The following is a 25,247-nucleotide window of genomic DNA, read 5'->3' as shown; positions in this document are numbered from 1 at the left end:
ACCTCAGTCCTCGGCTTCCTGAGCACCAGCTGTCGAATAGGAAGCTGAGGCCTCTCCTCCTGCCTCCTTTGCTGGCTGGAGCTGCAGGAACATGGTCTGTAGTGTTTCCTTAACCATCTGGAGCTCCCCCTGGAGAGACTGTAGACATTGTTAAGGAGCATGCAAGGAGGGGGCCCAGCTCCCCACAGCCCCTACTGGGCCTGTGAGAGAGCAAGCCAGCCTTCGGGGAGCAGGTGGACACTGACATCGAATCGCAGCTCCACGCTCTTCCGAACCCTAGTGATTAAATATTGATGTGAATTTTATATTTCCTTAAAAAAAAAAAGAAAAAGAAACCATCATGACTTGTGCCAGGTCCAAGGTTATTAGCTTTCAAATTTCGGTTTTAAAACTCTGAAGAGAGACGCAGCTGCCAGCCTGAAATAGATGTCCAAGCCATCGCACCGACTCTCAGTGAGGCGTGACAGTGTGGCCACAGAGCCAGCTCCTCGGTCTCCATCCAAGTGCTCTGACTGGAAAGGGAAGGTGCTGAGATCAGAGTCTCCTCAGGAAACCTAGCACCTGGGACCACCGTAAGAGGGACCCTCAATGTCAACTGTGCGTATCCCTGACATTATGCTCCAGCCGGCTCAGCGTCGGGGACTGTGGCTCTCTGCTCGTGACAGTCCCTCCAGTCCCTGTACAAAGCTCTTTAAAGCTCTGTTTCTTCTGAGTGGGTAACTTTGGAATCTGCCCCACCCTGGGTTCCGGCTGTGGTGTAGAATAAAAGGCTCTTCCCCTGTCTGGGTCAGTAGATTTGTTTCTTCTTGTATACATGGGCTACTAGTTTCCTAATCTGTAATGTGGTTTCCTTGTTTTCTTGGTGGAAAACAGCCACCAAGAGCTCAGCAAGTGATAACACAGGACAGATAAGAGCTCCCAAGAAATTGCTTCTCTAGACACTCAGGCGAAACACTTAAGCAACCCTTTCTGTTCCCATATAACCAGATCCCCTGTCTCCTCCTTTGGGGCATCCTGTCAAAACGCCAAGAGTTGGGTTGAGACAGCAAAGGAAGACACCCTCATCCAGTAGAGAGAGCGGGAAAGGAGAAACGCGTTAATAGCGCCTCACTATGCTTACCTCAGTTGAAGTCAAGACGCCATGGGTTCAGACATAGAGGAAGCCCCCATGAAACCAGACATGGAGGAAACTGAATTTGGGGAGAGGGCAGAGACCAAACAAGCCACAGGTCACCCACACCGCAATGCTGTTCTCTTCAGGCTTAATTTCAACACAGGGTTCAAAGCAAGCCACGCCTGTGGGGTCTAACTAAAATAATAAAAATTCTCCTAATCTTCTTAGAATAAAGAACTCCAGGGAATTTTAGGAATTGTGCAAAGGAGTCTTTCCTAAACAGATGTGCCAATTCACCCTGGAAAGTTCCGGTACTATTTATCTTCTGGAAGTTTCACCCAATTTCACCCTGCATGTCATGTACATGCACTCCCAGGATGTCCGCCACCTTTGCTGGAACCTGAGGGGAGCAAGGGCAGTATGGGTAGAGCAAGAGAGGAAAGGCTCCAGTGACCAGCCTTTGAGTTTTGTTGTAGAAAGTTTTTTTTTTTCCCTCTATTCCTCCAGACCTCTGGAAAGATCTACCGATCTCTTGGGGGGAACAGAAGGAGTCATGTGACTTCGCGCAAGCCAAGATTGCGTCCCAGAGTGAACACCAAGCTGTGACTTGTCACAGGTCTGGTCTTTTGCAAGGGGCAAGCTGAGTACACAGTGGTCCTGATGGCGTCCTGGGCTCCGATTACCTTTGACACTGGTCTGGTCTCACACAGCACCTTAGACTCTGCCAAGTGATGACGGGGTCTTACAGGGAATGTGTTATGAAGCCAAAAAGTGACACTCAGAAACTTCTGGGACCACAGAGCAAACTAAAAAAGGCTAAAGACAGAGACAAGTCACCAGAGGAAAAGACCAAATTATAAAATTAAATTAACACATCGGTTTCACACATCATAATTTCCATTATGGCACCGAAGTCAGTAAGATGGGATCTAAGAATGCAAGTCCCCTGGGAAGCTGGGAAAATTACATCATGTGCACTTAATTGTCCCGTCTGTAAGATATAGACTCTCACAGTGTGGTCACAGAGCAGGACCTAAGGTTGCTTGTGTGTGTGTGTGTGTGTGTGTGTGTATGTGTATGTACACGTGAGCATATGTTTGTGTGTGTGTATGTGTATATGTGTGCACGTTTGTGTGTGTGTAAGAGAGAAGGGGGGGGGGAGAGAGCGAGCGTGCAAGCCTTTTGTAAGGCACCATGAGGTTTATGGCTTGTTTCCCAGCACAATGCCTGAAAACATCATTTACAAAGCCTTTGGCATAAGCACCACTAATACAATTAAAATCACATTCATAGGGGCTGGAGAGATGTCGAAGCAGCTGAGAGCATTTGCAGAATTTGCAATTCAAGAGAGAATTTGCAGAGATCTTGCAGAAGACGCCCCAGTTTAGTTCTCAGCGCACACATCCTGGAGTCACATGGAACTGCAGATCCAGGGATTCGACGCCCTATCTGACCTCTGCAGGTAGGTACCTGGACTCATGTGCACATACCAATACATCCCCCCACACAGACACACACACACACACACACACACTTAAAAACAAAAACCAAGTCTTTTAAAACACCATGCTTATATTTACAAAAGTTCACACCTTCACTCTGTGTGTGAGTGTGTGAGTGTGAGTGTGCGTGAGTGTGTGCGTGTGTTTGCTGTGTGTGTATGTTGTATGAGTGTGAGCAAGTGTGTGAGTGTGTTTGTGTGTGTGTGTGAGTATATGTGTATGTGTTGTATGTGTGTGAACAAGTGTGTATGTTTGTGTGTGTGTGAGTATATGTGTCAGTGTGTGTGAGTGTGTGAGTGTGTGTGTGTGTGTGTGTGTTGTGTAAAACAGTTGATGTGTGCTGAAATGGAAAAGTCCAGAATAAAACATGAAACTGGATGGGGGGTCAGTCAGTTACAGAGCAGTTCTATGAAACCATTTTGGAAGAAATATTCTAGAGATAAGCCGTTCATGGCTAGAAAACTATTTCAGGAGGACACCATGGTGATCTTCCAGACAGTGGCCCTGGAAGATAGATACTTGTTTCCCATGCTTCTCAGATGCCCAAGCACGCACGCACGTCACGCTTAAATCCATGTGCATGTCAGAAAAAAACCTCACAACTGCGGCTCATGCTATGCTTCGGAGAACGGAATACGCAGAAAGGAAGTCTCTCTTTTCTTCTCTCTTTTAAGACTGGCTGTGGCCTTGCCTCTACTGGGTATCGGGTGTCCCCCTTCACCTCCCACAGCCCAGAATTGGTTCTAGGTGGGGTCTAAACACCTGATAGGGAGCAGAGAGCCAACATAGTCATGTGGATGGCGTGTTGGCCATGCTGAGAGTTCCAGAGAGATGGCGGTCCTGGAGACTTAGCTGAGTGGTCTGGCTGCCCTGCAGATGATCCCTGAAGGGACAGAGAGACTAATGAGGGGCTCAGGGCCACGGCTGTGAGGGTGAGAAAGACAGAGGATGCTAATGGGGAAAGGTGCTGAGAATATCTCCCTGATAACAGATCTGAGCAAAGAATTGAGAAAGCAGGCTGCCAGTGCAGAGAGAAGCCTCCAGGATGGTGTGGGGGTGGAGAGGAAGGGGTAGGACTCAAAGGTTGTTTTGCTTGGAGACGTCTCTTGGTCTCTTGCCACTTAGCTCAGGTCAGCCTTACAGGGTTGAACGCTAAGCTGAGTGTGAGGATTCGACTTTAGACTCAGTAAAGGAGAAGCTACAAAGCCCCACAAGAGAAACGTAATGGGAAATGGGCTGAGGTCGAGGCTAGAGGCCTGCACTTGGGCCCACGTGTACAGTAAAGCAAACTGTGTCCTCAGAGTGCACTTTCAGGAGAATCCCCTATTTTCCACTGTAGGCCTGTGAGTAATCTGCCGTGCGTAAGATTGACATCAGATGCATTGTGAGAAGAGATGAGAGAGACTGACGTATAACTTAAATCATGTCAGCTAAAATAGAGAATCACACAAACCCAATTCCCCCTCTCAATCCCCATGAAAGGAACCCTGAGACCGTCAGGGTTCTTGTGTCCCCACACTTGCAATGTCTGCTGTCATTCTGGAACACCCCTTTTCAGGCCTGTGCTTTCGTCTTTCCGTGAAGAAAGCATTCTTGCTACTTCTGCAAACCTGTACCTACTAATTTCGATGCTTTGAGGAAGACACCAAGGACCTGAAGACACCTGACCCAACACCTTTCCACTGGTGACAAAGGGACGTGCACAGAGAGACTGTGTCACCAACCTCATGCTAAGTTCACACTGTGTCCCACGGACAGCAGGGTCGCCCCGCTCTGCACACATCGTCTGCTCTAACTTTTCCTACCCAAACCTCGGCAGAAGGGAGAAGGAAGCACATGGCTGCCGCCCTCCATCGGCTGAGCACGACGGTGCCTCAGAGAGCAGCCTGTTTGTCTCTCTACTCTCCCGCTATAAATCACTGGAGATCTTCATAGATGTCCTCCCTGCTCTTTGGTTTTAGAAGCAAAAGAGCATTTCCAAAGAGACAGGGCAGTCGCCCCTCAGCTCTGCTACCTTGTCCTCTTCGGGCTACACACTGGAAAGTGGAACCAGACAGGAGCCCTTTGGGGCTGTGGAGTTTATTCATGAGCCTGGATACATTTAGTCTCTGCATGCCATCAAGACTAGCAAGACGAATCAACCGGGCACTGCACATTCCCAATGAGTAGAGAGAATAGGCTCCCAAGAGGCTTCTGGACGGGGCTGCAAATACCACGCAAATAGAATCAGCCTGGTCCTTGCTCATCCATGACTCAGCAGAGGCTGGCACTACTGCCCGGGGCTCTGCAAGATGCCAGGATATGATGTGCTTCCTTTCCCCCTAGAGTGAGCTACGGAAGTCAAAGGAGAAAGAAAGGAGTTGGGAAAATCCTGCTTAACAATTCACCGGGCCTAAAAGCGTTCCAATGGAAGGATTCTGGGCGTGAAGGAACAGTTACACAGACTCAAGGGGGGAGGGGGACTTAAATGGAGCTGCTAATTAGAATCCAGAACCTGTGAAATCAAACTTGAGGTTCAGGCACTGTTCATGGGTCCCCAGCATGCCTAGTGTGAAGTCACAGCCCTGTCCTCTCCCCAGAGGCACCACGCTCCCCTCCCCACCGCCTGCTCTCCCAGTTAACCAAGGGGGTCACCTCGGCTGGTGGTTTGGGTCGTTCACAATGCCTGGAACTCAGGAAGCCTGCCAGGGGAGGGACAAAGCAGCCTGTTCTCCTCCATCCTCAGATCTGCCAACCCAGCCTTCCTCTCCCACCCAGCAGGCTGCTGTAGCTCTGACACCCACAGGCTGTGCAAGAACTGTTCAGAAGGTTTAGAAGCCGCCGCCATATTGCCTGAGCCCAGCCCGCCCCTCTGGGTATGGCACGCTGGTACGCCACCTGCTTTGCTCCTGCAGGCGTGAGGCTTACGATAAGGGCCTACCCCGGGGAAGAATGGGCAGCCGCAGCATCTGGGACTCAAGTCCTCCAGAAAGGTGTCCCCCGTGGGTTTACGTCAGCACATTCCAGCGTGGACTTGGACCGAAAAACCGGAATCATCTGCTACACATGCGCAGTGGGTCCTGGCAGCGCGCTTAATAGAATCAAGTGAGACGCCACCCTCCCCGCGCTGCTCTTCCGTGTTTAGTTGCGAGCTTTTTCTCTCAGCCGCTCGCACTCAGCATTGTGCCTTTGATCACAAACGAAAACACACACCAGCCAGAGCTTGGCTGGGGGGATTCCGGCAGCCTCTTCGGATGCCTTGATAAATTCTAATGTGAAACAACAGCTTTTGTTTGTTATGGGACCCCACGGAGCACTGTGAACACAGCTCCCTGTCTTGGGCCCATTGTAATACTCAGATCCAAGCGCTACTTCAGATTAAAGACACACTCTGTGTGTTGTTCTCGCTCGGTGACACAGAACACGGCCTGGATTTCACAGGAAAGCTGGGATAAATGTGTGTTGTGGTATAGATGTTATCTAAGGAGGGGGATGACTTAGTGCCCAACCCAGTAGTTTCTGCTCCTGGTGGCATAGTTTGGAATGTCCTGGACAGGCTCAAGGGCTTGAACATTTGTTCTCAGTGGGTAGTGCTGTTTGGTACGGTTCTAAAACCTTTTTTAAGAGATGGCTCCTGACTGGTGCAAGCGGGTCATTAAAGATGGGCCTTGTATATGCTTGGCCCAGGGAGTGACACTATTGGGAGGTGTGGCCTTGGAGTAGGTGTGGCCTTGTTGGGGTAGGTGTGGTCTTGTTGGAGTGGGTGTGTCACTGTGGGCCTGGCCTTTAAGACCCTCATTTTAGCTGCCTGGAAGTCAGTCTCCTCTTAGAGGCTGACAGATGAAGATGTTGAACCCTCAGCTCCTCCTGCACCAGGCCTGCCTGGACGCTGCTATGCTCCCACCTTGATGATAATGGACTGAACCTGTGAACCTGTAAGCCAGAAGCCAGCCCCAATTAAATGTCCTTAAAAGAATTGCCTTGGTCATGGTGTCTGTTCACAGCAGTAAAACCCTAAGACAGGTCCCAAGGGTCCTAATCCTGGTCTAACAGCACCTACTTCTGACCCGAGATCCTTACTTCCTGGGTCACTAAAGATGCATGAAGCACACCTCACCCTAGATGACATCGTCAGGTGCCATGCCCTCCCAACCATGACCTGGTTCACGAGCCACGCCCAACTCAGCTGTCCCAAGCCCTCCTCACCCCAGCAGACCTGGGACAAACCCCCACCACCACCACAGTCTTTGGCTCTGTGTCATTACCTGGCAATGACCACTGTCCTATTTCATAGACACCATGTCCCCTACAAGAGCTCAAGTCCGTGTGATCTACTGACACGCTACCTCCTCCTCCTGCCTCCTGGGCCAACTGCAGGTTGCATCCTGGACTTGGAAGAGGAAGGTCACTGTGCAGAACCGAATTTAAAAACAAACAGAAGCGAACAAATCGTGGAAGTGGTGGCAGAAGTTATTCAAGGGACATCAAGGAACAGCCCGCGAAGTAATCAGCAAGGGAAGATGTAAAGTTACCGCGAGATATGCTGACGCCATTGTTAGCCGCTAGTCAGATCTCCTCTGAGGGGGACCGACCTCTGGCTGTTCAAAGCTACTTCAACATATGCATGAAAGTAAAACAGGAACCGATGCTCTAAAGAGTCAGACAATGAGAGGCGAAGACCAAAACGCCTAAATCTCCCACAAATATTTAAAAGCCAGGCTACCTGACAGGGCATAACAGACAAATAGGTGACTGCAGCTTTCAGCAAGCCACTTGTGAGTGAACACCTGAGGGTGTGGGATGATGTCACAGGTGAGGCGGGTACAAGATAGGAAGAGGTCTGTCATTGGATGAGAAGGAAGGATGGGCGGGAGAAAAGTCTGAAGGAAGAGGAGGAGACTGGAACGGAGAGAGAGGAGAGAGGGAGAGGGAGAAGCTGTGGCAGGACAATGGAGGCTGAAGTAAAGATCTCGCTCTGTGTATTTACAGGTTGTTATCGATGTTCTTAAGGGATGGATGGCACTGGGCTTCATATGTTTAAGTGGGCAATTATATCTTATCAAACTGGATCTAAGATTATTGTGTTGTGTGTTCTTTTATGGGAGGGTTTGAGTGTAGGAAAGTATGCAGTGGCAGGAGACACTGGGCCACCGAGGAGTTGGGATGTGTTTCCGCCAAGATATCTAGTTGATATCTTGGGGCACCGCAGTGCAGGACCTAGCGAGGTAAAAGACAACAATACTTTTTTTATTTTTATAGTTTTACAACAACCTGAGGGGATTCAGGGCGGGTAAGTAACCCCTCCCCACCTGTGTTCCTGTAATGGTTGACTTTTTAACTGACCCGTTGCCGACACCTAGAATCACTGAGAAGGGAGCCTCAGTTGAAGAACTGTCTACGTCAGGTTGGTCTGTAGAGGACCGTCTTGATTGTTAATTGGAACAGGAGGACCCAGCCCACTGTGGGAGGCACCTTTCCCTAGGCTAGAGCCTGAGCTGTACGAGAGAGGAGGAAGCCAGCTGACTGAGCAAGCAGGCAGCATGGCAGCATTTGCTTCCCTCAGCTCTTGACTGTGGATGAGAGCTGACTCAACTAGACTAACCACTTGAGGTCCTACCTTGAGTTCCCCCCACAGTGATGAAATTTGTGCAGGAAGTATGGACCAGATAAACCTTCTCTCCCCTATGTTGATTTTGGTCAGGGTGTTCTATTATAGCCACTAGAAATAAAACTAAAAAGAACCCATCCATGTTCTTCCACAGAGCTCCCCAGGGACAAGCGGCACACACGTGCGCGCGCGCGCACACACACACACACACACACACACACACACACACACACACGGCGCCAAGGACGTGTGCTTCCTGTTGCACATACAAGTGAGCCCGTGTGTCACTTTGATGTAGGTGTCTGTCATGTGGCACTAAGATACCGAGTTTGGCGCAAGAAAATATGATTACCAGAACCGAGGAGGACTCTGTGAAACCTAACCGTGAGTATGTGTTCCATATCAGAAAGAAGGTACCTGCAATGGTGTTAGTTTTTATAGCCCACTGTCTAGGACATGCAGAAGGCAGGACAAAGGACTTCAAAGATGGCTTTGGAACTCTTGGTATTGAAAAGGACCTTAAGGAGGTGAGCCAGGAAAACTCCATTGTTTCTGATTGTTCGTCTATGCCACACAAACCCATCTTCACGCCCCGCCAAAGCTTCCACTTTGCCTTGGTCTCCCCGTGCACCTGTACGGACTCCATGGCTAACAGATCCAAGATGTACTGAACTACATCATCAAGTCGCCTCCATCTGCTGGGGCGTGGGAAAGCGCTACGCGCTTTTGGACTTGCTGTTTTGCAAAGCAAGCCCTGAAACATGGAAAGGATATGAAAGAGAGCTTCATCGTGACCGTGCATGGCGCCGAGAAGCTGGTCTTCCAGGTGCAGGAGCCTCATGCCTATGGCTTCGCATTTGTCTCCAACTTCAGCAAAAACGACATGAGATTCCTGGTCAGAGAATGAGAGAAGAAGCGTGGGTCAGCTACAGGATGCTATGTGTACCGTTAGAATGCGTGGACGGCTCTCCGGCTGCCTTCTGTGCCTTAGTGGGAAACCCGAAGGAGATACCACTTCTCTGGGAGGTCGCTCTCGAGAGCACAGAAGCCAAGCTCGAGTCGTAACTGAAGGATAAGCTGTGTGCACACAGGTCCCTGCAGGTCCCTGCCTTTCCTGGTCTGTTCAAAGCCTGACTTTAGCATGGAGGATCCCTAGACGGATTTGTCCAAGGGAGCCTGAGTTTTCCAGCCGAATTTTCAGACAATTCACAACAGGGTAGGAATGGTAACAAACTAGGCAGAGGTGTCACCAGGAAGGTTGGGCTCGCAGAAAAGGACAGAGGGATGTTTCTTTAAGGGCACCGGAATTTAACAGGGCACTCAAGACCAGATGGGACCCCTGACAGCCAGACTCTGAAGGAGATTTATTTATTTGTTTATTCATTTACTTACATGTATTCATTCATTCTTGTACGTGTGTGAGCGTGTGCATGTTCATGTGTGTAGAGGTATATTTGCACGTGGGGGTACGCATACCTGCATGTGTCCATGTGTGTGGACGCCAGAGGACAACCTCAGCCATCATTCTTCTGGTGCCGTCTACCTTGGGTTGTTTGTTTGTTTGTTGTTTGAGGAGACAGTGTCTCTCATTGGTCTGGACCTCACTGATTGGGCTCGCTATCAAGAGAACCCTGGGGACTCATCAATCTCTGTGTCCCCAGCTCAGAGATTACAAGCATGTGCCACCACACCCAATTAGGGCAGAAGTGATGGTGTCTGGCATGGTGCCAGTTTCCCACAGGTCATCAGGTATGTAAGAAGTGTGGTTCAATGAACAAATAGGGAACTCTTGAAGCCCCTGAGTCCTATAGTATTTCCCTTTCATAGCACATCCCACAGGAGCAGGTGTCACCTCAGCGCGTCCCATACATGACCAAGTGTCACCTCTAGGTCACTTCTTTGCACAGAACTGCTCCATGGTAGATTCTAAAGGTTGCTGTGGCACCTGCTGGTCTAAGCTGCATTTCAGTTGTCCCTCCAGATTCTCCCCCCACAAATAACCTGGGCCATCGCCTTCTCTCCCTGTTGTTCCAGAGGGTACATGTTCTTCTGTCTTCCTCTAAACCCCACCCTTCCTTCAAGGCCCCAAGCAAACCTACCTTGTGGAGCGTCTGCTCAGACATGAGTTCTGTGAGCTGTGAACTCATTCACATGAGGGACACTGGCCTGTCATTCACCCCAGAGGTCCCCAAGCAGCACTTGGGCTACAGGAGGCCACAGAGTCTTAAAAGTAATTAACAAGGTCAAGAAAGCAGGAGACTAGAGGATCCAAGTAAAAAGGAGAAAATAAGGAAGAAATGGCTTAGAATTAGAGACACAATATGAAGATGATGCTCTCCCAGCTAAGTGTGAAAGACTTAGAGAGCCAACTGAAAGAATTTTACATGGGAATTAAGGTTCGACATTCAGATTAAATGGGCAGGCTACTACGAAAACTGCAACTGATTGCAGGGTATTCGATCACTCTGTGAAGCCCTAGATTGTGTCATTTACTGAAAACAAAACAACAAGAACAACAACAACAACAAAAAGTTTGTTTCTAGTTGTGGTATGCCTCAGCCTTAGCACACACTTTTAATCCTCTGGCTGAAATAGAATACAGACATGCCCTTAGTACACACCTCTAATCCCAAACCATGATGGCAGAGCTAGTTTGTAGAAAGAAATGCCCATGTTTGAAGATTATGTCTAGTTGAGTGGCAGAAAACGTGACAACTCAGAGAAAGATCTGACAGAATAGGATATGCCCAGCTCTCAGGAGAAGAGAGGGGGAAAGGGAAGCCACTTAAGGGACAGCACAGAGAGCGGGGGAGGGGGGGCAGTTCTACCAGGAGAGTTTTACAGAGACAGGTTGCAGAGAGAACAAGCTAGACACAGGTGAAGACAAAGAGAGCCAGAGAAGGAGAGGGAGTCAGAAGATTAGAACAGAGTGACAGAGTTAGTATGAGGCCATGCAGAGCAATTCAGGGGAGACTGAGAGAGAGAAGCCAGACTGGATCAGTCAGCTTGGAGAGGAGTTTGATCCAGAACAGGCGAGTTAGACCAGCCAGCCAGAGATGAGAAAGAACTAGGAAGGGGTGAGCTTGTTCAGCATCAAGTCTCAGAGGCTGACAACATTCTAGGCCTAGATTAGATCGTACAGAAGCTAGAAGCTTCCAGGACTAGACATAGATTAGCAGACAGAGGCAGTAAGACTCAGAGACTATAATTGTAGCAGGAGAATAAAGGTTAATCTTACTACTAACATCTACCCATGATATCAAAGTGCTCAGGCCTGGTGGTGCTGTTCCAGGTCCTTAGACATTATCTATCATGCATGGTGTGTTATCATCAGAACTTAGGAATACAAGTCAAATCCAGATACATGCCTTGACATCCCAGGAATACCAGTCAAATCCAGATACATGCCTTGACATTTTTCTCTATTCATTTACTCTGGAACACTTCATAGTTTATATGCCCAGCGACTGACATTTCTTTAATAGAACAGTATTTAATGGAAACTATAAATACTGGAGAATCTCATGCAATGAAAGCATCTGAATATACATGTGTGTGGTGTATGTGTGTGTGTGTGTGTGTGTGTGTGTGTGTGTGTGTGTGTGTGTGTGTGTATGAGAGAGAGGGAGAAAGAAAGAGAGAGAGGAGAGAGAGTCATCTCTAGGTGTGTTTTGTGTGTGTATGTGTGTTGTGTGTGTGTATTTGGTGTGTGTGTGTGTGTTGCTCACTTGGGAGAGTGTGGTAACTCTAACTGTAACTCCATGCTCATTCCCTCAGGCTGTTGCCCCAGCTCCCCACCCCACCCCGCCACTCCCAGCTCCACCCACTTTGTCCCACTGCAGGAGAGGAGCTGTCCTAGCAGGAAGGAAGAGGCTTTGTTGAGAACTGCAACACTAGCTTCTCCTTGGATGCATTTCTTTCTGTCCTGAAGAATTCATCAATAGTTAGGAATAAAAGAGACAGAAGCCACGAAGACTTCAGTCTCCTTCCCTTAAAATAAAGGAGACTTTCTTTTCAAGTAAGTTAGCTGTCCTTCAAGAAAACACCCAGAAACACTAAAAGTCCTGTGTAAGTCAAAATGGAGAATTATAAGATGCATGTGTTGACTGGAGGTCCCACCTGGGATGGTACTGCCTGAGGCACGAGCTAGGTGTCAACAGATAGCTGGCCCAGACAGAGGTTCTGAGGGCCTCCCCGGCCTCCCCTGAGAGTTCTCACTCCCAGGACAGTGTGTTCCAGGGTCTCAGGAGCTATCTATCATCTCTTATCCTCTAAGGAAAACATCTTAAAGAATCAAATGATCTAGGCACCAAGACTGGTCTCTCCCATTCCACCTCAGGGTAACACAGAGCCTACTCTGCATTCCTAGGGGGTCAGCTCCTAGGAAGGGAGAGGTGGGCACTCCCTCCAGGGCCAAAGTCTACATCACCAGAAGCGGGCCCAGTACCCTTGCAAAGTCTGTAATGAGTCAGACACAAAGAAAAACTGTACGTTTGATAATTAAAATTATCATAATGCCCCCTACCCCCTTGATAATTAAAAATTATCTCACACACACACATACACACACACACACACACACACACACACACACACACACACACACACACACACCGTCCCCTCTTAGAATTCTTGACAGAGTTGGACTTTCTCAGGATCAACAGTTCCGAAGATAATTTAGTGTGGGGTTGTATCAACGTGTCTTTGAGAAAAACGATCCTGCAAGCCCTCCTATAATTTGCCCCTTGAGCAAATCTTTTCAGCAATTCAAATTGTTATTTTTTTTTCTTTTGTAGATGCTCCGACTGTCATCTACCCAGAGGGTGACTGGTTTTCCCTGTGGGTCAGAATGAACAAGAATCCACAGACGGTAAACAGCCTCATGGCCCAGCTCTTCCCATCCTGGCTTGGCCCACACTCCTGTTCTTAAACCCTCATGACCCCTCTTCCTGAAATGCTTTCATCAGGAAACCCTGTCCACACAAACGCTGATGATCCACCTTCCCCTCCCCCCACCAGGCTGCACCAGACCAGCATCCTGACATCTCTACAGCCCCAGAAGCTGACCCCGCTGGGTCCCTCAAAGGCAGCCCCTCCCAGCCAATGCTCTTCTTCTCCTGGGTGCTAAGTGTTAGATTTGCTTTATTCCTGTAAGGCCCTTGTGGGAAAGACTTAGTCCCCAGTGAGGCAGTATTCTGTAACCTGTGTGGCAGATAACTAATCCCTGAGAAGGGATTAGTGCTAGTGTCTGATGTTACTCTGCTGCTGGGAGACTGCTATGGAAAGCAAGCCTGAGACTCTCTGGCTTCCTGTATCACCCTGTGATTCGCTCTGAGTGATGTAATACCACTTAGGGTGTCATAGAGCCACAGGGTCCCTCACCAGAGGCCAAACAATGGGGCTGCCTGACCCTGAACTTTTAGACTCACTGTGAACTAAAAATACCTCTCTTCTTTATAAAGTATCCAGCCTTAGGCACTCGGTGACAGCAGCAGAATATAAGCAAATGCAGAAAGCCTTGAAGAAGAGTTGCTGTGTCTTAGACTGGACTAGCTGGACCATGCTCTCAAGATGGTGAGCAGAGCCAGAGGGAGAAGTCTCTTCCAAACACCAAATGCCTGCTCACACCTCAGTGCAGCCCAGAATAACCTGTCAGGGTGATCCCCATGCCTCTGAGATAGCTGCTAGCCTTAAATGACCAAAACAGCATTTTATGAACACACATACATGCACATCGATACATACATGTGCATATGTGTTAAAAATAGAATCTGTCTCAATATTGGGGTGAACTTTCCTTACATTGTATTAAGGTGTGCCTCTGTATTTTCAATTTTTTTTTGCCTTCTGCCCCTCCCCCACCCCCGTATTTTCAATTGTTAATTCTGTGCCAGCAGAGAGCTGAGTGCAGGCAGGATTTTGGTATGGTCGTTTCTATGGCCCACCACCAGTCTGCTATTTGGAAAATGCTCGTCCTTCTACTCCTGTCCAAAAGATGAAGGTCAGGCAGCTTTCAATGCCTTAGGCAACCAAAGAGATGGACCAGGTATTGTCTTACTGCTGATTGGTTATAATAAAGAGCTGACAGCCAATGGCTGGGGCAGGAAATATGGGGTGGAACATCCAGGCAGGCACAGATGCCAGAGGGATCCAAACAGAGGCAAAGACTCGGAGGAGACAAAAGAGAAGCAAGAAAGGGAGATGACCAGAGTGGAGCAGGGAGATAAAGAGTTATCCACATGCAGGAGACACAGGCCAGGATCAGGGGACACAGGCCAGGATCAGGGGACACAGGCCAGGATCAGGGGACACAGGCCACATGCAGGGGACACAGGCCAAGAGCAGGGGACACAGGCCAGAAGAGTTAGGATAAATTAGAAGTGACCTGAGAGACTTCCCCATCTAAAGGCCAGAAGCTTTAAACTACATAGAAGTCTCCATGCCTTATTTAAGCTCACTTCAGGTGGCTCCCCGAAAGCCCTGCAAAGTGTCTGCAGTCAGGGATGGGTCCTTGTCTCCACTTAGGTCTAATCCTGTGACAGGTCAAGGACCTGGCTGGTGGCCACCCCATGGAAGGTGGGCTCACCTCACTTGAGGAATCTGGAAGGCATCCACCCTGTGGAAGGTGGGCTCACCTCGAGATAATATACTTTTTTTCCCCTAGAATTCCGGTCCCCTTGTGCAGCACCCTTGAGGTCCCACTGGGCCCCTGAACCTTTCCCAGCCAAGCTATTTTTGCCTTTCCTCTGCCTTTTTCTTGTGGTTGCTGGCCAAGGTCTACATATGCTTTAAAATCCCCTAACTAATGCTTTAGGCTTCCTTCTCTTGCCCTAAAGTCGTTCTGCCTGACTTATGGCTAACCCCACCATGTCTATGCTTACGTCTCATCTCCATTCTCCTCCCTACAAGATTTACAGCTTACCTGCCCTGGGGTTTCCCTTCTAAATACTAACCAATTGTCCGTAAGCTTTCATTTGAGTGCATTCTCCATCCCCAAGCCTGTTTGTGTCTGTTCTTAATTTTTTTAATGAGACTAAGAACCCCAAGAAAGAACCCCAATTTCTCCAGTACCATGTGATAGCTTTTCCAGGATGACTTTTTTCCTACCTTGTAATTCTTTAATCAGGAGATCCCTTTTCCTGTACACCTACATCATGTGACGTATGCATACATGCATTCGTGTGTGTCTGTGTGTATGTACCTGTGCATGTGTGTGTATGTGCATGTATACGTGTGTATGCATGTGTGTGTGTTTGTGTGTATGTATGTTGTATGTGTGTATGTGTGTGTATACATGTGTGTATGTGTGTTTATGCATGCATGTGTGTGTGTGTGTGTGTGTGTGTGTGTTGGAGGGTTGATGGGCAAGAACCTAACCTCCTGCCTGAGCTGCCTTCTTGTTTACTGTGCCCTGCCATTTTCCTCAGTCATGTAATAAGGTTTCTGTAAATAACCACCTTTCAACGAAAAAAAAAAAATCTCATTCCTACAGTCAAGGGAAGACAGGTAACTGAGTTGACTTCTCCAGTAGTTGGCAAGCAATCAGCATTTAGGAGTTGCCAGGCTGTGACACTATCCAAAACCCTGAACTGCTCAAGTACACACACACACACACACACACACACACACACACACACACACACACACACACAGTTACAGTTACAACCTCAAATTCGATTTGAGCCCCCAAGATGTCTGCTCTGTTGCTAGGTCTCATTAGCTCTCCTATAGCTTGAGGTAAACCAGATGGGACTACCACCGTGCAGGAGCTCAGTGGATGGGCTAACGCCTTTCCTTGGCTTACTCGTGCAGTCACAGCCTCTGGGCCATTTTCCAGAATAGTTTCTTTGCAAATGCATTCCATGGATGCTCTATGGTCTGTATCTTCCCTTCAAAAATTCAGTCTTCATAAGGAATCATTCCTTCAGACAAATGCCCGCCCAACACACAAAGAGTATCTCTCACATCTATGCGAAATAGATTCTGTGACAAGCTTCACTTTCCACACCCGTGCTGAAAGCTACAGTCACTGTGCAGACTCCACTAAGCAGAGAGACACACATTAAGACTCCAAGGGTGCCCCTTTCTTATACTGGGGAGTAGAAATATTCATCTAATTCCTCACTATGGTCACACCCTGAGTGGGTGGGCTTCTCTTTTAAAAGCATCCAGATGTCTGTAGGGGCAGAAGGCATCTGAATCATTTGGACCTCGTTAGGTCTGAGCAAGACACGAGTTGTCTTCAAGTACCCAATGCTCATTTAAAGCAGGCTTTGAGATGCAAGCTTACAGCAAACATGTTCGGTTTTATTTAGTGTTCAACAGAACCAAAACCTTCCCTAGCAGGGGAAAAAGCCTGACCAATTGCACAGTGAGAATGCCCCCCCTGGCCCCCGTGCACATGAAGGACCTAGGAAACTGCCTCTTGTGTGGCAGGATTATTCAGGAGGTTAGGGCTGCTTCCCCTCAACATGCTGGGCTTGGGCATCAAAGTCAAGCAAAGCAGGAGCTAGGACAGGCTCAGTGGGTAGTAAGGCTGCACAAGCAAGAGGGCCCTTGTAAAAGAGAACCCATGTCAAAGGCCAGGTGTGCTGGTGTGCACTCTACATCCCAGCACTGGGGAGGTTGAGACACGAAGGTCCTCAGGGTTCACTGACCAACCAGTCTAGCCTGTGTGGTCAGTTCCAGGCCAATGCTCTTTTCTCAAGAAACAAAATACAGTACCTGAGGGATGGCACACAAAGGTTACCTCTAGCCTTTGCACAGACACATATACATACACACATTTACATACACACATACATACATTTAAATACATGCACATGAGCACATATAGACACACATACACCCATATACATACATGCACACATATATACACATACTCACACATATATACACATACATACACATATGCATACATACATGCACACACATATATACACACATATACATGCATGACACATACAAACACAATACACATACACACATACCACATATATATACAAACACTCATTTACACATGTACACACAGAAACACATATACATCATGCACACACATATACACACTCATAACACATATATACACACATGCACATACACATGCACATACATATACACATATACACATATGCATATACATATACATGCACACACATAGACGCATACACACATGCATACATGCATACACATATACACACATAACACATATATATATACACATGCACACACATAGACGGATACACACATGCATACATGCATACACATATGCACACATAACACATATATATACACATGCACATACATAGACGCATACACACATGTGCATATACATATACATGTACACACATATACACATATATACACACGCACATAGACACATACATATATATGCATATACATATACATGCACACACATATATACACACACTCATACATTCATACACATAGACACACATAATACATATATACACACATGCACATAGACACACACATATGCATATACATATATATGCACACACATATACACACACATATACACACACTCATACATGCACATACATATATACGCACATGCATACACACATGCACATACATAGACACATACACACATAGACACACAAATTAAAAATGCACAAAACCAAGCTTGAGCAGAGCAGAGTCCAATAGGACCTTCTGAGGAAAGTCAGTCAGCAAATGAGATCATCAGATGGTATCTGAACAATTTCCCTGCGTGAAGATTCAGAGTCTGGAGGCAGCAAACTGCCAGGGCTCCTTTGTATATGGAAGTGCAGACAGGAGCTGGAGAGGTGGCTCAGTGGTTAACAGCACTCACTGTTCTTCCAGAGACCCGAGTTGGGCACTCACACGAAGCAGCTCACAGTCACCTCTAGCTACAGCTCCAGAGATCTGCCACGTTCTAGCTTCCGTGGATCCCCCCATGTGTGTGGCATACACAGACATACAAATAAAAATAAATCTTTTAAAACATTTTTTCTAAAAAAAGAAAGTGCAGACAGACCACAGCTGGGGACTCCGCCGTGGGAACAGGTTCCAAGACATCTGTGGCCAAGGATTATTCCGACTGGCAGAGTGAGGCAGACCTAGGAGAACAGGACTGAGTGCCACCTGTCACCCATGTGTGCTTCAAGTCTTAAACTGTGAACTTCTGAGTGTAACACAGACAAACCTGTGTGACAGTGAGACCCTGAGAGCGACCTTTTTCAAAGGCTCTCCTTTCCCGGAGTCTGGATGTTGCCATCCCAACAAGCACTGCTTTGTCCTGTAGTCATGGTAGCTGCAGCTTGCCGGGAGACGATGGCACTGATGGTGGGGCCTGCCTCTCATGAGACAATGCGATATCCCCCGGATGGAGCAGGGTTAAGTCCATGTTTCTTTCTCATACTGTAGCTCCACCTTGTCAGAATCTGCCCCTGACTTATGTCATAGGGATGAGGCCTGCTTTGTTAGGAGCAGGGTCCCCATAAATGCGAGGAATAGAGGAAGTAGCTGGTGGATAGAGAAAGAGAGGACCAGTATAGACAGACAGAACAGCATCAAATTGAAGGGATAGCAAGACAAATGCATGTGTGTGTGTGTGTGTGTGTGTGTGTGTGTGTGTCTATCTAGCCACACATACATACATATGCATGTATATATCTGTATATATACACACACATATATGCATACATATATGTAAACATATGTAGTATATGTGTGCACATACATACACACATGTACATATGTGCACACACATATACACAGTGTGTACATATATGTATAGGTGTTGTGTGTACATGTATGCACACATACATGTGTGTATATAGGCATATGTGCACCTACACTTATATGTACACATGTATGTACATGCATGTAGATGTGAGTATTGTATGTATGTATGTATGTATGTATGTATGTATGTATGTATGGCAAATGCCTGCTCTATGCAACCAGGCCTATTGCCTGTTCTAACCTGGATAGTTTGTCCTGGCTCACAACTAGCCTCTGGGAGCCAGGAAAATCCTGTCTTTACCTGCCCTGGACCTGTTTAGGAACTAGATGTGGCCTAGGTATGATGAAGATGATGGTGAAGTATATGACCATTTCCAGTCATGGGAAGCTCTGCAGGGTGGAAGGGGCAGAGCCTCTCAGCTGCCAGAGGGCAACAGTGTGCGTTTGTTAGTGAAGCCTGTGTTGCTGGTGTATGAGCAAGTCACCCTGTGGTGACGTGACTACTCTGCTGCCTGTCTATTCCTCAGCCTTTGCTAGCAAAGAGTCTCCATGGTGGAAGACTCCGGGAGCCCTGAGGTTTGTTTTCTCTGATGCATTGAGCTATGGTTAATTAATGGAGGAAGAGCAGGTGCCCCAACCCTGGGCCCTGGAGCACAGAGAGTGATTTCACGTTTTTCCAAAAGTACAGGAAGCAGGCAGATCAGAGGAACCAACTTCCTTCCCTGGGGCAGGTGAAGGAGACTGGCAGCAGGCAGGGACATTAATTAACAGAAAAGGACCAGCAGGAAGGAGCCTCTCACTGGCTATGAAGGAAAGCCCTCCCTTACCCACCTGCTCCCTGCATCATACCCAGAGGCCACGGCCAGGCTGGAGGGCAGAGAGCTTGAATTCTTATTGGTTGAATGATTTCTAAACCTATTTATGCCAATTGTACTTAAAATCCTAATTATACCATTTACATATGTACCATACAAAGCAGTGCCCTGTTATTGCAAAAAGAGAAGTTCTTATGCACACTGTTTTAATGGAAAACCTTGGAAAGATACAACAGTGTTGAAGAGAGGGAGAAAGGAGCTGGAGCCTAGAGCCTGCTTTGCAAGGGTCTCTTAACTTTAGGTTCTGTCCACTTTAAAGACACCACAACTGGAAATTGGATGATAGCTTACAGGTAAGGTGTGGGCAAGAAGGGGCCCTCAAAAGTCACTCACTCGGGAGACTCCTCAAAAGACCTTGATCCACTTGCTGCAGTGAGTGATTAGCAAGTGAAATTCTGTGTTTTCACAGGCTCCAGGGGCTTGCTGCAGGTGGACAGAGTCCCACACAGGGGAAGGGACACAACAGAGATGGTTCAAGAGGTCTCTGAGCAGATGGCATTGATACATTCTTGTTTGTTGCTATTCTTAGGTCCTCTCTGTGGTCCAAGCACAGTCCTCTGCACCTGCACCTACACCTGCCACCTGCCACCTGCACCTGCACCTGCACCTGCACCTGAACCTGCACCTGCACCTGGACCTGCACCCGCACCTGCAAGGGGCCTCTCATTGCTGTGGCCAAAATCCTTGTTTTAATTAACTGGAGAGAGAAAGGATTTGGTTTAGCTGTTGGGTTTGGACAAACAGTTTCCCAGAAAGTAACATGTATGTAGAATTCCTAAGAGAGACATCGTCCCCATCCAAGACTCAGGAATGTGGCCCAGTTTTCTGAATTTCCACCAGCATCGGTCTTTCGGCTCCGCTTTCAGCTTCTCTAACCTACACTTCCAAACTCTTCCCCATCCAGCCAACAAACTAGTTCCAAAGTTTTAAGAGCCACCGAATCAAGGCCATTCACCAATGAACTTCCGACTTTTCATATCAATTTTCTGTACTGTGACTTTTCAGTGCTCTGACCTGTGGAGAATGTGGAGACGAACCTGGTAGAGGAAGAAATGGGGAGGAGATCAAGGCGCCACAAGCTCCTATGACTCCTTAAGGAGTCCTGACCCACTGCACACAATGTATGATATGACGTGACTGTTAGCATTCTGTCTAAGCTCCACCCCCACCATTACCTGGCCAGGTGTGCCTGGCACTATAAAAGGGGCTGCTGGCCCCTTCATCACTCTCTTGCTCTCTTGCTCTTCCCCTCTTCCCCTTTGTCTCTTCTCTCCCCATTCCCCTCCCAACTTCCCTCCACATGCTCATGGCCAGCCTCTCTCCTCCTCCTCCTCTTCTTCCTCCTCTTCCTCCTCCTCCTCTTCTCCCCCCTCCTCTCCTCTCCTCTCTTGTCCCTCTCCCTTGTCTCATCCTTACATTAAACCTCTCCACATGGAACCATGTTGGCCTAGTCTGGATACGAGCTGAGATCTCTACCCCAACAGTGGCTCACGGCAGACGAGTGAGACAAGACAAAGAACCCAGGCCAGGGCTGTGGCTGCTTTCCTGTCTTCACAGAGATCTCCATGGGGGATTGGACTCTCCTTGACAGGCTCCTGGACAGGCAAGTCAGATTTGACTAAACAACACAGGTTGCACCCCGATTTGTCCTTGAATACATAAACATACCCTAATTGGCTGAAAGGCTATCTATAAACGCATAGAATAAACACTAAAGTCAGCTCTGCACTCTGATGCTGGTCTCTGGGGTCTGAATCCTGGACATCTTTGTGGGCTCCGTCTCTACTTTCCCCCACTTTCTGGTCCCTGCCCTCACAGTGGCCAAAGCATCCATCATCCGTCCTTTGCTGTGTAAAGAGATCAAGGGTTTGTTTGGGCTCATTGATAAGAAGATTTCAATACTTGGCTGCCTGGCACCCTGTCCCTGGGCAGAGCTTGATGGCCCTGGAATGGCAGAGCAGGTGACCTTTCGCCTTCTTACCTTGTGTCTTAGTTTCGTGGGTGTTGTTATGATAAATGTTAGGAGAAGCAACTAAAGGGAGAAAGGGTTCGTTCTACACCACAGGTCAGGGCTACAGTCCCTCATGATGAGGCGGTCACAGAGGCAGGTATTGGTGGTATTCTGTCTAAGCTCCACCCCCACAGCCACCTGGCAACTGCCAGGTTTGCTCCGCCCACAGTTGCCCGGCAACAGCCAGCTGTGCCTGACTGTAAAGGGTGCCACTTGCCCCCTCCTCTCCCTCTTGCTCTCTCTTGCTCTTCCTCTTCTGCCCTCTTTGTCCCTGTCTCTTTTCTCCCCACCCCCATGCCCACCCCCACGTGCTCTGTCCTGGATGTGGGCCAGGCCGAGATTTCTACCCCATCAGGCTTATGTTAGGTGGTCACTTTGTAACCACAGTCAACAAGCAAAGAACAGGATGAATGGTGGCACCTATGGCTCAGTTCCCTTTCTCTGCTGGTGCAGGACCACAGTTGGTAGTTGGTACCTCTCGCTCCTGTAGGTGAGGAGGACATGGTTGAAGGAGTAGGAAGCAGGTTAGTCACATAGCACCTCTAATTAGGGAACAGAGAATGAACAGGAAGTAGGGCCTGGCCACAACACCTCAAAATGTTTGTCCTCGGTGACCTACTTCCTCAAAGAGGCTCAGCCACCTAAAAGTTCCAGCCCTCCCCAGGAGTGCTGGGGACCAAGATCATGAAGGGAACATTTCACAGGCAAAGCGATCAGGAAGGAGAAGGCAAAACGAAAAGGGGTGAGAGACAATGTGCCCACCAAAGGCCACCCCCCAATGACCCAGGGCTAGGCTGCACCTCCTGTATTTCCCCCAGCTTCTCAAAATATCAGCAGCAGCTAAGGTTCAAGCCCTAACATGTGAACTTTCAGAGGGACGATTCTTGTCCAAGTTATAACACTGTCCACTCTCCCTCAAAACAGGACATCCAAAACAAACAATCAAACAGACAAACAAACACAAGGAAAAGACAAAAAACCCCAGGGTTTTCCCTGAGATATTTCTAAAGGCTCCTGTGTCTCTTAAAACTTTGATTAAATAAATTGGTCACACTTTCCCCCTTTGTCAACCTATCTTCTGTGAGACATGATCCTATGGTGGCTGGGGAAGGATACCCCTGACATCCTGGTCACCAGCCTCAGAAGAGACAGAGCCATAATATCTGCTCTGTGTTTACTGCTGGTTTCTTTGCTCGCAGAAACAGTAGCAACTTTCTGGTTGCTAAACGCACGGAGTGGGGTACCTCCATGGTGCCAGCTTCTCTCTGGCTTATTATAACTTGCTTGATGGCAGCTTCTGGCTTGGAAAGGACACAGCTCAGAGGGGAATCAGAGGGAGTCATGCTGTCCAGGGAACTAGGCAAGAGGGGAGCTCATTAGAGCAAGAAAAGCAGCTGGTGTGGGCAGGCAGGCCGGCTATGGTCTGGAAAGAAAGAATCCCAAAGGTATTGGGGTCAGAACAGTCAGCATGGGCAGCGCCCCTTCAGTACGGGAGCCCAGAAGGCCGATTTCCCCGGCTTCTGCCTGGCTCTGGTGCAGTGTCTGAACCATCTATAAAGCAGGGCCAATAACAGCCTAAGGCTCGGTAGAGAGCTCCCAAGACAGTGGAAAAGAAAGGGTTCTCACAATCTATGCACATGTGTGCCTTAGCGGGACTTGTCCAGACTTCCCCTGGAACAAGGCTTCAAGCAAAGGGTTTTGCCTTCATGGACTCAGCTGCAGAATAGAGGTAATAGTTTTGAGTAGCCTGGCAGGGACCTTCTGCCACAGGGCTGGTGTTCACTCGCTGACAGTGTGCGTCTGAAATGCGTATCACTGTGCTGGCCAGATAAGCAAGGAAAGGCTTTGAAAGTGTCTCCCCACGGACCTCTGTGAGAAGCCCGTGATTTGTCTTGGAAGATTTGGATTGAAAGGCAATTGCCTGCCCCCAGGGTGCCGTGCTTCAATAGCAAAACCAGTGTGGGGTGGCCCAGCACACAGAGTCTTGCTAAACCAAACACACCTGGAGCTGCAAAGCAAAGAAATTTTGCCTCAAGATAAACACATCATTCCCCAGACTTCAATAGTGCCCCCTCCCAAAGTGAGACAAGAAGGCAAAACCACCTTTATCAGGAGACCCCTAACCGTTACACCTCTGAGCCTCAGGGGTCTAAAGCCTTCCAGCAAACACAAGCAAGGCATCCCCCTTTGTAAACCTTTCTCTCCTTAGGCACAGCTCCTGTTCACTGCTCAGTTCTCCTCTGATAATGGGAGCAAACTGGATTAGCAAACGATGTTTTAGGTGTTGTGGCCTCCAGAAAGGCAGAGACACAGAGATCAGCACGAGCTAGTCTTTACCTCAGGCACAGACTGCTCTGCTCGCACACACACCTCACAGAGGGCTGAGCCCTCTGAAGTAGTGAGCCCAAAACACTCTTTCCTCTCCTGATTCTGTCAGGCATTTGGCTATGGTAACAGGAAAGGTCATTAATGCAACTAAAAACTTAGTTCTGATTATTTTCTCTCGATCTTTATAGCCGTTGTTATTTTTGCATGTGTCTGAGTGTGTATGTGCAGGTTACGTGTGTAGGAGTTTGCATGCACGTTCATGCATATGAGAAGGGTGTGCACGGATGTATATGTATGTACAGGGAGACCATTTATGTGTGTGTGTCTGTGTCTGTGTGTGTGTGTCTGTGTGTGTGTATACAGAGACCACTCTGTATGTATGTGTATGTGTGTGTGTGTGTGTGTGTGTGTGTGTACAGGGAGACCACGTCTGTGTGTGTATGTGTGTGTGTGTGTGTGTACAGGGAGACCACGTGTGTGTGTATGTGTGTGTGTGTGTACAGGGAGACCACATGTGTGTGTGTGTGTGTGTGTGTGTGTGTGTGTGTGCATATGGAGGCCAGAGTCAACTTCAGATATCGGTTCTTGTTTCCTTGTGAGACAGGGCCTCTCACCAGTTAGGCAAGCACAGCAAATAGCAGGGATCCTCCTGTCTCCACTCCACCCCAACCCCCCCTCCCCCCGCCCAGTGCTGGGGTTACAAGCCTGCATTCCCATGACCAACCTATTATGTGGGTGCAGGGAGTTTAACTCAGGTCCTCACACATACAGAGCAAGCACTTTACCCAGTGAGCGGTCCTCAGCCCGTGTTCTTACTGGTGTTTCAGTGGGTAAGAAGGTGTGGCCCTACCATCAGCAGAGACAGAACCCAACCAGAGAGACTCCGGGCTCAGGCCTCCATGCTCTGCCTCTTCTGCTCTGAGCTCAGTCTTTCCTCCTCTGAGCCCTCTGAGTCCTGAGCCAAGTCCACCTTTTCATATACAGCCCTGAGTTTAAGCAGGCAAACATTGCTTTAAACTCTTAAGTCACTTCTGGAAAGATATGTGCAATAATATTCATTCCTTTCTTTGCTGAAAAGCCATGAATCAGATATATACACCAT

The 25,247-nt window shown here is 48.2% G+C and overlaps 1 protein-coding gene and 1 long non-coding RNA gene across 12 annotated transcripts in view; one reads left to right on the top strand and one right to left on the bottom strand.

Annotated features, from left to right (window-relative positions):
- Positions 1–25,247, bottom strand: part of Disc1 (DISC1 scaffold protein) — a 209,423-nt gene that overhangs the window by 3,834 nt on the left and 180,342 nt on the right. For 3 of the 11 annotated variants that reach the window (XR_010060006.1, XR_010060007.1, XR_010060004.1), the window contains one exon: positions 1–9,095. Coding sequence is in view for 6 of the 11 variants with exons in the window: in XM_063278076.1 (XP_063134146.1) it covers positions 4–141; positions 8,979–9,095 (255 nt within the window). In the remaining 5 variants the exon portion in view is untranslated. The remainder of the gene's footprint in view (positions 9,096–25,247) is intronic. The other 8 variants (XM_063278076.1, XM_063278075.1, XM_063278077.1 and 5 more) reach the window with 6 other exon arrangements.
- Positions 2,450–21,534, top strand: LOC134483407 (uncharacterized). Its single transcript, XR_010060289.1, has 3 exons — positions 2,450–2,576; positions 13,000–13,073; positions 20,336–21,534. It is a non-coding gene; the product is annotated as an uncharacterized LOC134483407 (long non-coding RNA).

Source organism: Rattus norvegicus, chromosome 19 (genome assembly GCF_036323735.1).
Source record: "Rattus norvegicus strain BN/NHsdMcwi chromosome 19, GRCr8, whole genome shotgun sequence".
Lineage (NCBI taxonomy): Eukaryota > Metazoa > Chordata > Mammalia > Rodentia > Muridae > Rattus > Rattus norvegicus.
The sequence above is the reverse complement of the archived record's forward strand: the minus strand, read 5'-3'. Positions and strand labels throughout refer to the sequence as shown.